Genomic DNA, 13228 nt, shown 5'->3' with positions numbered 1-13228 from the left:
GGGGTGCTAGAGGTGAGAGTTCCCAAGGGTTGTTGTGTTCTTATGCACTTCTCGAGCTCGGCCTCTGCCTCGATGTGTGTGTCCGTCGATAACGAGTCGTCTGTCGTCATTGTTGAAGTTTCTGGCGTTCATTTTTGCCAGCTCGAGCAACTCCCAGAGTCTCCTTTAATGAGGGAACTTACAAGGACCCCCCCCCCACTTTGTGGCGCACACGGCAGTCATTGCATGCATTCAAGCATTCAAGCACTGAGAAACGCCAGTAGGCTTCCCTGTAAACTGAGTGGAGCAAGGTGCTCTCTTGACCAATGGTGTGAATATAAAGGAATAAGAGGATTCTGTTCTCTTTCTGTGCCAAGTTCATATGAACACTCAGTTCTCCTCCATATCCTGTAATCTTCCCACCAAGAGACTGAGGCAACAAATGAGTATTGAAGAGACGCCTAGCGAGCTCATTAGCGCCAGATATGCCCTGGTCTGTACAAGACATGAGTGAGAGAGAGAACATGCTACCCAAACACACAGACACACACGCACGTACTCACAAAGAAGCACAAAGAACTAGTAGAGAAGGACCAGCGGAGGTCAACAAAGATGGTGCCGGAATTAAGAGAGTTTAGTTACAGAGAAAGGCTTAGAGACCCTTCATTTGCCCATCGAGGAAGAGAGAAGGGCTTGAGCGTGACCTGATCATGACCTTTTAAGTTTATACATCAGCCTCATGTTGTAGATAATTCACAGTTCTTCGAAAGATGTAGAGATAGAAGAAAAACAAGAGATGTGACATGAAATCAAAGAAGAAACTCGTTTGAAAGAATGTAGACAAACACTGGGTGAATGGAGGGACCTGAATGAGAAGAGTGTAGCCAGTGTACAGAAAATTAGAAAGATGAATGATAGTAGAGTCGGTTCAATAGATGGGGGCCCCACGAATATAGAACTCCCTCCCTGCACACAACAAATAGGTACACACACACACACACACACACACACACACACACACACACACACCAACCAGTGCTGCGCGTCACAAATGCACTTAGTTAAGTCAGAGATGCACTTTACTCTCTAATTCAAGTCAGGGGAAAAATGTCCTGTAATGAAAGACAAAGAAAAATATAAAAGGACAATAAAAGCAAATAAGCTAATTACATTGTTAAAGACCTTTTATGGTGATAATTAAGCACTTAGGGCCTTAATGAAATGATGGGAAAAAATGTATGTAATGAAAAATGTATGAACGATTCTCATGCATTTTTTTTTATTTTCACTCAAGATATCGCAAGTAATTTGAACAAAATGTTGCTTTGTTAGCCAGGGCGGCTACCGACCTGCTGACGGCCCATGTCAGATGGTGTCAGCTTGGTTGAAAAGGTTAATGATTGTGGTGGTGGTGATAATAGTTGTGGTGGTGGTGATAGTGTGGGTAACAGTGTAGGTGATTGTGGTGGGGATAGTGTAGGTGGTGAACTGCAGGGAGAGACTGTGAGACGGGAGAGATCGATAAGACACACGACTGATGATGATAGAGAGAGAGAGAGAGAGAGAGAGAGAGAGAGAGAGAGAGAGAGAGAGAGAGAGAGAGAGAGAGGGAGGAGAATCAAGAGAGGGAAATTTGGAAATAAGACCCCGGTGCCTAACCTCATCAAAAACTAACTGTATATCCCAGGATACAACAGACGATTTCCCGTAAGTCATCCAGAGGGATTACTCCACACCATTGTCGCATGAAATGACTCAATCAGTAGTCCCGCCTCACGGAAGCCATAGCCTTGATGAATGAGATGATCTTGTGACATGAAATGAGAGCTGATGGAAGATTCGAAAGCAGTGAGAGTAGAAGACAGACAGAACATCTGGATGATGGTTGACTAGACCTCCAGAGCAAGCACTGTGACCGTACCAACGCAAGTTTTCCACGGTAGAAAGAAATGTATTGGTTTTTCGGCAGACGTAATATAGACGAGCAAGCACAGGTGCCAGTTATGAAAGGTGCAATTGCAAAACAAAAAAGGAAGAATGTCATCTAACCCCCACACGCACCGCGTATATCCAGAGACAGACGTGATCTTTGGATTGTACGAGATGAGATTATAAGAGGAAACAAAAGATTACACCGGGTCAACCAAAGGTCAGAGATCCAAACAGGTTAGCAGGAGGTTAGGGGTCACAAGAGAGGCTGAGTGAAGAGCTAGGTGAACCATGTCAGCAGCAAATCTAAGTTCACAGTAGGTCAGCGGGTCACACTTCACAAAGGTGAGGGTTGACACCAGATCAGGAGATCATGGGGGTGTCACAACAGGTCAACGGGAAGGCAAGAGGTTCACAAACAGTTCAACGGGATATCATAGATCACAACAGGTCAACGGGAAGGCAAGAGGTTCACAACAGTTCAACGGGATATCATAGATCACAACAGGTCAACGGGAAGGCAAGAGGTTCGCAACAGTTCAACGGGATATCATAGGTCACAACAGGTCATCTTGGGGTACTCACCGATGATGGTAGCGAGGATGATGACCCCCAGGATGACGGCCGTGACGATGGTGACGATGACCTGGACATCGAGAGTCGCTCCCTCCTCCTCGTCACCTTTGGTCCAGTTCCCGTCCACTAGCGTCCAGTTACTGTCCGACAGCGCCCCGCTGTCGGCGTAGAGTTCCCCCTCGACGTCAATCAGGACTCGAGCGTCCTCGTCGGAGACGTTGGGCCAGTCGACCCACCAGTTCTGGAGGGTGGGCGGGTCGCCGGCGCCCACCGCCACCCCGGGCGGGGCCGGAGTGGGCGGCCAGTGGTTCATGTGGGTGCTCTGCCGCTGAGGGACGCCACCCGCCAGTGATGTCAACGCGGGAGCCTTGGCTGCCCGCATGCCTCGCCTCACATCCCGCCCTCGGCTCCCTCAGGGAGGGGCGAGGGATGTGGCACCCGGACTCACAGCTCCTGGGCACGCGTCGCACATCACCCTCACACTAGCACATCCACTCCCTCACCCCGCCTCACCACACACTCTTACCCTTGAGGAACTGTCACTTCTCACTGTCCCTATCAGTGCTGAGTCTTTGGGGCATTCCAACCATGGTTTCTCAACTCGGCCTCCTGTAATTCCCTGGGCGGTGGCGCTGGCTCACTCACTCTCTCTCTCCCTCCCTCTCTCTACTCTCTCTTGACCCTGTCGTTAACTGTAAGGGGAGAGTTATATACCTGTAAATGGCACTGTAATGGGAGAAAATTATAACACTAATAGGAATTGCAATGGAAGAATTATGTAGTCACAATAGGTACTGTGATGAAACAATGAACTATAATATACTCTGTAATGGGAGAACTATATAACTATAATAGGCGCTGTAATAGGAGAGCTATGTAACTTTAATAGGGACTTCAATGACTGTGACACTGTAATAGGCATTACAGGAACGGCTGTAGCCACTATCGTCAACATAATAGAACACAAAACTCAGTGGCCATACGACAACATAATTCATCCTTAAAAAGATGCAAAACCCATTATCTAAAACCATTAATAAAAAAAGGGAAATTAACTTGCCAATGATAAAGCAAAAGAGAAAATGATAATGAGAATAATTTCCAGTATGAAAATAAGATACAAGTGGAGAAAAACAAAGCGATTATTGGACTCCAAATTCACCCATGCATTTAGACTTGCTATTAACGAGGGCCAACCAGGCTAAAATAGAATTGGATCGTACTACCTTAGTTATTACATTATTCATAAAGGCGTTGGTAAACATAGCTACCAGAAACTGAAACGTATTCACATAAAAAGGTGGTGTCGTAAAATGGGGCATTTTTTTCCCCTCAAGGGTGTTCATGCTAAATGCAATAACTTTCAACACAGTGTTAGTAGTAACGCCGTAAAGAAAACGAGACCTTCTGGTGACACAAAAATATTTCCTCGAGTGCAAAAACATCGCTATACATTAGCGAGCCGCCATCTGTACAGCTGGGCTACGGAGGTACCCCACTGCTGGCGTGGCAAAGCTATATATAGATGCTAATGTCGTAACAATGGTATATATATATATATATATATATATATATATATATATATATATATATATATATGCACACACACCTAATCGCCGTCTCCCGCGTCAGAGAGGTAGCGCAAGAAAACAGACGAAAGAATGGCCCAACCCACCCACATACACATGTATATACATAAACGCCCATACACGCACATATACATACATATACATTTCAACGTATACATACATATACATACAGACATATGCATATATATACACATGTAGATATTCGTACCTGCTGCCTTCATCCATTTCCTACGCCACCCCGCGTCACATGAAATGGCATCCACCCCCCTTCATTTGTTTAGCTATATATCTTTCTACCTATATATCTTCTTTTGATAGATGGGTGTAACCGTTTACTGAAATGTTTATCTATTCAATCACACATACAACAGCTCACAACACATTTCATAAATATTCGGATTATTTTTCATTCTCTTTTATCTAATTACCAAACTCGGGTCATTAGTCCAAGTTGATTCCACTGAGGATAATGATGACATGAGAAACATTTGCCTTCATCAACATAATTACCTAATTATCGCCAAACCATTTGGAGGGAAGGGACCATGCTAGATGATGATAGAACACTCTCTCACACTGACCCCACACTGACATCACTCTGACCCCACACTGACCCCACAATGACACCACTGTCACCCCACAATGACCCCACTCTGACCTCACACTGACACCACTCTGACCCCAAACTGACCCCACGACCCCACAATGACCCCACACTGACATCACTCTGACCCCACTCTGACCCCACACTGACAGAACTCTGACCCCACACTGACCCGACAATGACCCCAAGATACCTCGGCAGACCCATGAATCCCCACCCCCACTCAAGGTCGTTTGGCCTGTACAACTCGGGGTCCTCGCCAGCACATAGCTAGTGTGTAATCGGACATCAATAAATAATGCAGACTCGAAGCCGAATTGATGTCCTGGTTTGATAATTCGTGATTGGGATCATAATCAGACTTGTCATAGTCTAATCCTGGCCTTGAATTTAATAGTGTTAATTACCTCATTGAGTTACGCCTGTGATATGAATAGCAATACAGACAATTCCAAAAATATGATAATATATTTCGTTGAGAAGAATACAATTAGGTCAAGATTATTATAATTTTTCAAGTAAAAGATTACTCAATTATATTTACGACTCTGTTTTCTGAATCACAGAATAATGAAATTATCTGGCCTGTAGGAATCCAGTGATCAACACAGATAAATGGATGGTAACCAATGGTCGTTATAGACTTAACGACCTCTGCCGCCCTAACGAGGTAGTTTCACCAATGACCAACATTCCCTTTCATGTACAATGCACTGACACCAGGGCCTGCTATCGACAGCCAAAGGCTCCTGACTCTCCTGTACTTTTTACATTGATCTCTCCATAAGCTCTGCATCAGTCTACTGACGGCACGTCGCCCCCCGTATGCCACTTCATTTTAGTTTATTCTATCCCAAGGGTTCGCTTTTGCCAAATATATTCGATTCACACGAGTGAGACCCACATCTTACGTGAGTGGGACCCACATCTGCCATTTTCACCGATATCAGGGAAGAAAATCAATAATCCTGTTAGTGTTATTTTTTTTCCTTCATTTATCCATAATATTAGAAAATAGACTTATTTAGGTTCTAAGGAAATGCATATAGACATACACAAGTGAACAATAATATATATATATATATATATATATATATATATATATATATATATATATATATATATATATACATGATCTTATACTGGAGTGGGCCTCCCCTCTTCCCATGTTTCCAAACCCGACCACCAAGGTTTCACGCGTGCATTTTTTCCTCTCTCTCTCTCTCTCTCTCTCTCTCTCTCTCTCTCTCTCTCTCTCTCTCTCTCTCTTTCTTTTTTCTTTTCATTTAACAGGAGGCTGCCTTTGTTGGCTCTGTTGCCTTTGTTAGCTGTCCTAGCGTTCGTTACACCTGGCTCTCGCCTTTGTCTGGGGGCCAACATGAAGCGAAATTACTGCCACGGTAAACTTGGGTAAAGGGGGAGGTGTGAGAGGGGGGAGGGGGGGGAGCGAGGTAGGGGGGGGGGGAGCGAGGTAGGGGGGGGGGGGGAGGTGTCTCCTGAGAAGCAAATGTTCAAATGAACGTCGTCCATTTTGTTCCCCCTTCCCCCCCACCCCCTTCACCCTCTTTCCCCCCTCCCTCCCTCCTTCCTCCCTTCACCCCCCTCCCCCCCTCCCTACCCTTAGCCTCCCTCCTCCCCCCTCCCACCCAAGCACCGGAGGGGTTCATCCGAATGGTTCATTTCCTTCACTTAAGAAGAAGGAAAGAAAGAGGTAATAAAGGAGGAGGAGGTGGAGGGAAACAGATAATGGGAAATGGCGAGAGAGGGAGAGAGGAGAGAGAGAGAGAGAGAGAGAGAGAGAGAGAGAGAATGTCTCCCTCACGATATCTCTCTCTCTGTCTCTTCCACGTTTTGCTACTCACACCCCCATCATTTCCTTCCATCCTTCCATCCCTTTACCCATAACTCATTTACTCACTCATTTATCATCCTCTTTATCTTTACTGTCTCTTTCCCATATCTTTGTTTCACTTACTCCATCCCGCAAATTGCGTCTTTTTATTCGACCAATTTTCCGTTTACATGTTTTACATTTGTAGTTCAAAAACATCTTGTATTCCCATGTATCCATCACTCTCTCATATCTCTCCATACTCTCTCTATCTATCTACCTATCTATCTATCTATCTACCTACCTACATCTCTGTTTCTCTTTCATCTCTTTCTTCCCAATCCATTTATGAGTGTCTTTTCTCAGACACTGTATTCTATCTCCCTCCCCCAGTGCCTACCTCGTGTCTCCACCAATTCATCTCCTACATACTTTCTACATGGCTCCCTCACAATGCTTCCTTCACCCACACTTCCATACACCACCATCACCACCACTTCCACCACCAATGACACCCTCCCACCACAACCCCTTGAAGACAGAGAGGATCTTGTCATTACCCAAAGCAGATTAGAAGCTGGTCCAGGAAATACCATCCTTGATAATACCATCGTTACATTGACCCGTCTCTCTCTCTCTCTCTCTCTCTCTCTCTCTCTCTGACCTCCCCCCCAGAGTCAGCGTTGGCTCACAACCTGATCTTGGTCCTTCCTCAAAGAAGATCACACTGTTAGTGGAAGTCTGCAGGGTCTTGGGTCCTGGTGATGTGTGTGTGTGTGTGTGGTCCAAATTTGACCAATATGTCAAAATTTCGTTTATGGTGCATCTAAGAAGGTACCTTTTTTCAAAATCTTGTCCACAACGAGACCTTTTTTTGACGTAGATAAAACTACGGATGGGAGAGGAGAGTAGCCAAGTCTCGTATCGTTCCTGCTCTGAAGGTGCGTTAATGTACTTAATGGAGGGAAGGTTGAACTTACTCCCAGTTAAGCTTGAACGCGTGTCGTACTGAGCGTCATCTTGGGGACCGAGACTTTGTGTGGGTCGAGAGACGAGTGTTTGTTTGTCAAAGAGCCTTCCTTCCTGTCCAACTCTCCCAAATCGAGATGGACAGACGTAAACACACACACACACACGCCTCTCTCTCACCCCACATAAGCCATGCAACAAGTTACAGAACCAACATACCGAACATAACTTTGAACCTAACTTTTGTCCCTAACTAAATACACATACCTTTGAAGAACAGGAGACTTGCATGACTAAGTTCTAAGGGTATATAGACATGGGGACAAGTTAAAGGGATCTGTTGGTTTACATGTACACGAACGATATTACTGAGTATGTCTGTGTGTTTACGAACGTGACGAGCCTGAAGAATATCAGAGAATATAATGCTTTGTTGTTTGTTACAAGGGATGTTGTCTCGTCTGTGAGTCATTATGTGTGATGTTGAAATACAAGCGATAGTGTCTTGTTAGCCTTAAGATAAGATGGAGTAACCAACCGGTTAATGCCTGAGTCTAACAGACAATGGTATACTTGCCTCCATTAGCGATGCAGAGCCAATCCATCACAGATGAGGCAGACCCCCTGAACAATACAAACAGCAGACCCACATCATAATAGACGTCACAGACGCGAACCATAAGAGACGACACGGACCCAAACCACAACAAACAACACGGACCCCAAGCCATCACAGACAACCCCTTGTGGAAGACCCTTGTCTTTTAACATAGGTTTGGGAATCAGCCTAAGCGATGTGATTAATGGATATACAAAGATGTGAGAAATAGAACAAATGATAGTAATAATCATCACATAACTGAATAAGCGAAAGTGAATGAAGTGAATTTGTAAACACTCCTTCAACATACATCTTTTTCTTTCACCACCAGATGTTTTTCCCTCTCTTTTTTCCCTTCCGTTATTGCTGAGTGGGGGAAAGAATAGCTTCCTATCCTCCTAATAATGGTTCTGATCCTATTCAGGATTTCCTTTTCCTCCCTCAGGCTGCAGAGGAAACAAAAATAGGATCCCATATCTGGCAGGGAGGACGAAGAAATGATATCTACTGCTTCGTGAAGTTTGCGTTACTCTAAGGCCTTAACACAGCCTTTGGTCTCCCCCCCCCCCCCCTATTTTTTCTGCCCTAAGTTCGTCTGTCCCCTATTTTCTTCGACCCATATTTTTTCTGGCCCCTGTTTCGTCTGCCCCCTATTTTCTCTGGCCCCTATTTTGTGTGTCCCTATTCTCCTGGCACTTACTGTGTTTGCCACTAATTCTTGTTGTATATTTACAGACTTTACTGACCTTTTGAGCGTTGATTTCGATTTTTGCTCCCTGTTTGCAATCCCATTTGCCTACAGACTTTTCTACTTATTTCTTTCTTGCCTGCCCAATTTTGTTTGCTACTTTTCCCTGATCATTTTCCTGCCATCTTTTGTCTGTAGTTTTTCTTTAATCAATCTTTTTCTCTGTGACTTACGAACTCTTGTATTTCTCTCCGTAAAATCCTTTTGACTCTTCCCTGGAAACTTTCCCTCCTTACTTATACCCTTTATTTCCTATGGCTTTATAATAACTATCAAAACCATCTGTTATAGCATTATCTAAGTCTCTCTCAACACCTTTACCACAACTTTACAGAAGTTTTCCTGTGCCTTACACATAACTTTATCAAAGTCATTCTTGCTCTTTTCCCACATCTTTATTAATTCTTCCTCGCGTATCCTCAGGACTTTATTGAAATCTTGCCTACGCTTTCCCCAATAGCTTTATTTAAAGCTCCCACCTCTCCCATAACTTTACTGGAGCCTTTTCACACCTCTTCCTTAACTTCATTTATGTCTTTCCTCACGCCTGTCCCATAACTTAATAGCCTTTCCCACACACACACACACCTCATAAATTTATTGAAACCTTCCCTCACTTTTATCACACCCATCAGAACTCTCTTCCTCCACAAACCTCGACATCCCTCCTCCAATACGTATAAAAGATGATACACTTTACTTCCAAGCAAAACTTTATTCATATCTTTTTTTTCTCTTGCTAACGAAGCTTTTACCCGACGCCTTTAATTAAAGTCATATTCTTTCTTTTCTTAGAATATTCTATAATGTTGAGAACCAAGCGGACCATCTGTTCATCTCGCCACTCATTCTCCTTCCTGTGATTAATAACTTCATTTCTTGCTCTTTAATTAAACCTTCTTATCTTTCTCCTGGGATCGTTCACCCAAGCCAGCCACCGTAATGGACTTCAAGCCTGCCTCTCTCTCTCTCTCTCTCTCTCTCTCTCTCTCTCTCTCTCTCTCTCTCTCTCTCTCCTCCCTCCCTCCTCCGCAAACCTTCCGTTTGTCTTTGGTTTATGGACTCAATCTTATCTCCCGACCCGTTGTGTCGAGCCATCGCGGACATGGGGGGACAGAGAGAGAGAGAGAGAGAGAGAGAGAGAGAGAGAGAGAGAGAGAGAGGACCCTCATCGCCCTGCTTACGTATGAATGGGAGTCAGTCTTGTCAGACCCTTGAGATGACATGGTGAACATGTTCTAGCAATCATGGAACTCGCGTCTCAGCCATTAAGAGGTTGAGGGAGAGACGGAAACATGTCTCGAGACATAGGACTATCATCGAGGCCTTGAAAGGAAGAAGTTAAGACACATCCCTTGAGGAATCGACCGATTTAAGCCCCGTCCATCCCTGTTATCCCTTTGAATCTGCGAAGAACATGGTGATGATGTTGGGCCACCTCTGGGCAGACCTCAGGTTCATCGCTAATAAGATTGGATCACTCCAGCTCAGGGAACTCTTTTCTTGTGGTAGTTGAGAACACACACACACACACACACACACCCGTCGATGATACTCGATCATCAGACTTTGTGCTTCATGGAGGAAGAGAGATTCGAGGAGGACACAGGTTTCAGGGAAGGCAACGTCGCGGAAGGTTTGATATGATCGTTAACGTCTTTGTTGAAACACTACCACACCATCATGTTAACTGTAAGGGCGAAGCAAAGAACGCATGGTGGGTCAGCCTCTACATGGGCAGTAGAATACATGGTGGGTCAGCTTCTACATGAGCAGTAGAATGCATGGTGGGTCAGCTTCTACATGGGCAGTAGAATGCATGGTGGGTCAGCTTCTACATGGGCAGTAGAATGCATGGTGGGTCAGCTTCTACATGGGCAGTAGAATGCATGGTGGGTCAGCATCTACATGGGCAGTAGAATGCATGGTGGGTCAGCATCTACATGGGCAGTAGAATGCATGGTGGGTCAGCATCTACATGGGCAGTAGAATGCATGGTGGGTCAGCATCTACATGGGCAGTAGAATGCATGGTGGGTCAGCTTCTACATGGGCAGTAGAATGCATGGTGGGTCAGCTTCTACATGGGCAGTAGAATGCATGGTGGGTCAGCTTCTACATGGACAGTAGAATGCATGAAGCGAGTTTCAGAAGTGGGCTGAAAGGTCCATGGTATCGGGACATAGAAAGATGTGGTGGGCTGAGGATTCCACGAGTTCGATACACAGAGATAAAGGGTGGGATGCGAGTCCAATGAGTTCAATGCATAGCGATAGGGGTGGGTTGAAGGTCATATGGGATCAGTATATAGAGATAAGGGATGGGTAAACTGAGGACATAGGCAGTGTAGACTCTAACAAGAGACGTCAGGCAGAAAATTCAGCCTGTAGGACGTGGATCAAATAGGGTGCGGCACCCAGCAATATAGTGTTAGAAGGAATGGTATGTTGGGTACATCCAAAAGTCCTCCTTAGGATTTGCATGAAGTTGCTAAACGAACCAAGAGTTCGACCAGACAGTGAAGCGCAACCACGACCCACCTCCCAGTACGGTGACTGTCTTCCTCATCTGTGATTGAGGATGTGGCGTCTGTCGAAGTGTCTAGTTTTCACACGATCTCGACTCTTGGAATATCAGAGATCAGCCATAGCCCTTACTTGCCTCTCTGAGCAGTCAAGAAGTTTACTAAAACATACCGAGACATTTACGGAAGGATGTTGACAGTTGGCTTTTTAACTCGCCTTTCGGGAAATGGCAAGAATGCCATTATGTCTGGTGAGGCCAATTTACGAGGAACTTCAGAGGAAGTCAGTGTTATAATTGCTGGGGAAGACCCTCTCTGGGAAGCGAGTGACGCAAAGCAACCCCTAAGGACTGAGAGTATCAACTGGACTTCAGAGCTAACTGGGAGTCACCATTAGAGAGTTGATTGAAGGAATTATGAACAAGGTACCGCTGGATATGCAGTGTGGTGACCAGTTCACCTTGAGTGGTGCAGCTTGCCAATCAGTGTGACACAGAGAGACAGAGCAGATGGTCGTTCTCCCGTGGGGGATAAAGAGGACGTACCCTCTTCCCGCTCTCTCCTCTCCTGAAAAGGATGTCCCCTGCAGGAGTTGGCTGGGAAAGCAGGTTGTTTATCACAGGTTTAGGCCTATCGACTGCAATGGTCATTATGGCCGTCGACGTCAAGTTATAACCACCACAGGAAAAAGACTTGAACGCCCCTCTGCAGGTGTTCGAGACAATGATTTCTAAGACAATATACACACACACGGTTTCACTGCATGTATTGTCCCTGAGAAGGGACCCCCCCCCCCCTTGGAACAAAGGATAGGCCAAGCTAAATAGTTTCCAGGATCATATAGCAAAGGACGTGTGGGATGGTTTTGGACGATGATAGAGGATCCCATGAAGGACTAAGACGAATTAGATCCTTTGCCAAGTCTTCTGGCAAGCTGTCTAGTTTGTCTTGGAAGGTTGGCCAGAAGTGGCACCTTGTTATAGTCCTCGTCAAAGAAGGAAAATGATAGTAATAGTAGTATCGGTAGTAGCTATAGTTGCAGTAGTAGTAGTACTGCTACTACTACCACTGCTAGTGGTAGTAGTAGTAATGGTAGTAGCAGGAACAGTAGTAGGTTGAAGCGGATGGAACAAGATATAGAAAGATACTGATCAAAGGGAATCTTTAAATCATCCTTGATTGTTTAATCCCCAAATCCTGTCGTCTCACTCACTCACTCCCCCCACCGTCACCTTATTCCTCCTCTAGAAACAATCATTTCCGGATTAAAACATGTCTCCTGGTGTTTTCCTGGTTTAATCTAATTCAAAAGCCATTAATATGAGCTTCGGCCAACTTTCACGCCATGGCTGGGAATGCAAGACTTTGATACAGCTTTGGGTTTGTGCTTGTGTTACTATGTGTGTGTGTTTGTTTATACGCCTGTTTACATTAATGTGACCGTGCATGAGTGTGTGTGTGTGTGTGTGTGTGTGTGTGTGTGTGTGTGTGTGTGTGTGTGTGTGTGTGTGTAAAAGCGTCTATATCTGTGTGTTTGAGTGTGTGAATATAATCTGCTTGTGCATGCATGTATATACGTCTGTCTGTTCCTCTCATACTATCATCTATAAACAAAGAAGCAGAAAGAAATACAGAATAAACAGAAGAGTGGCGAGCAACGTATTGATTTAAGAAAATTGTTTACACTCTAGGTCGACTCGAGAAGGCTGTTTACACCTTCGGCGACCTGTGTGAGTGTGTTTATGCAGTATTTGTTTACATCAGATCTCGACGCGTTATTAATGGGTTTAAATTCTTAAGTTATGGTGTATCTACTGACACAAGGCAGCTGCCGCAGTCAAATGTTATGCAGATGAGGAGATGTGGCTAATAGTAATTG

The 13228-nt window shown here is 44.9% G+C and overlaps 1 protein-coding gene across 3 annotated transcripts in view; it reads right to left on the bottom strand.

The window, feature by feature from the left end:
* The window catches only part of LOC139759789 (5-hydroxytryptamine receptor-like), a 205652-nt gene that overhangs the window by 107192 nt on the left and 85232 nt on the right, over positions 1-13228 (bottom strand). For 2 of the 3 annotated variants that reach the window (XM_071682254.1, XM_071682253.1), the window contains exon 2: positions 2494-3176. In XM_071682254.1, the coding sequence (XP_071538355.1) occupies positions 2494-2866 (373 nt within the window). In that variant the 5' untranslated portion in view covers positions 2867-3176. Of the gene's footprint in view, positions 1-2493; positions 3211-13228 lie in introns of all 3 variants that reach the window. The other variant, XM_071682252.1, reaches the window with a different exon arrangement.

This window comes from Panulirus ornatus, chromosome 34 (assembly GCF_036320965.1).
Source record: "Panulirus ornatus isolate Po-2019 chromosome 34, ASM3632096v1, whole genome shotgun sequence".
Taxonomy (NCBI): domain Eukaryota; kingdom Metazoa; phylum Arthropoda; class Malacostraca; order Decapoda; family Palinuridae; genus Panulirus; species Panulirus ornatus.
Note: the sequence above shows the minus strand (reverse complement) of the source record. Positions and strands in the feature narration are given on the sequence as shown.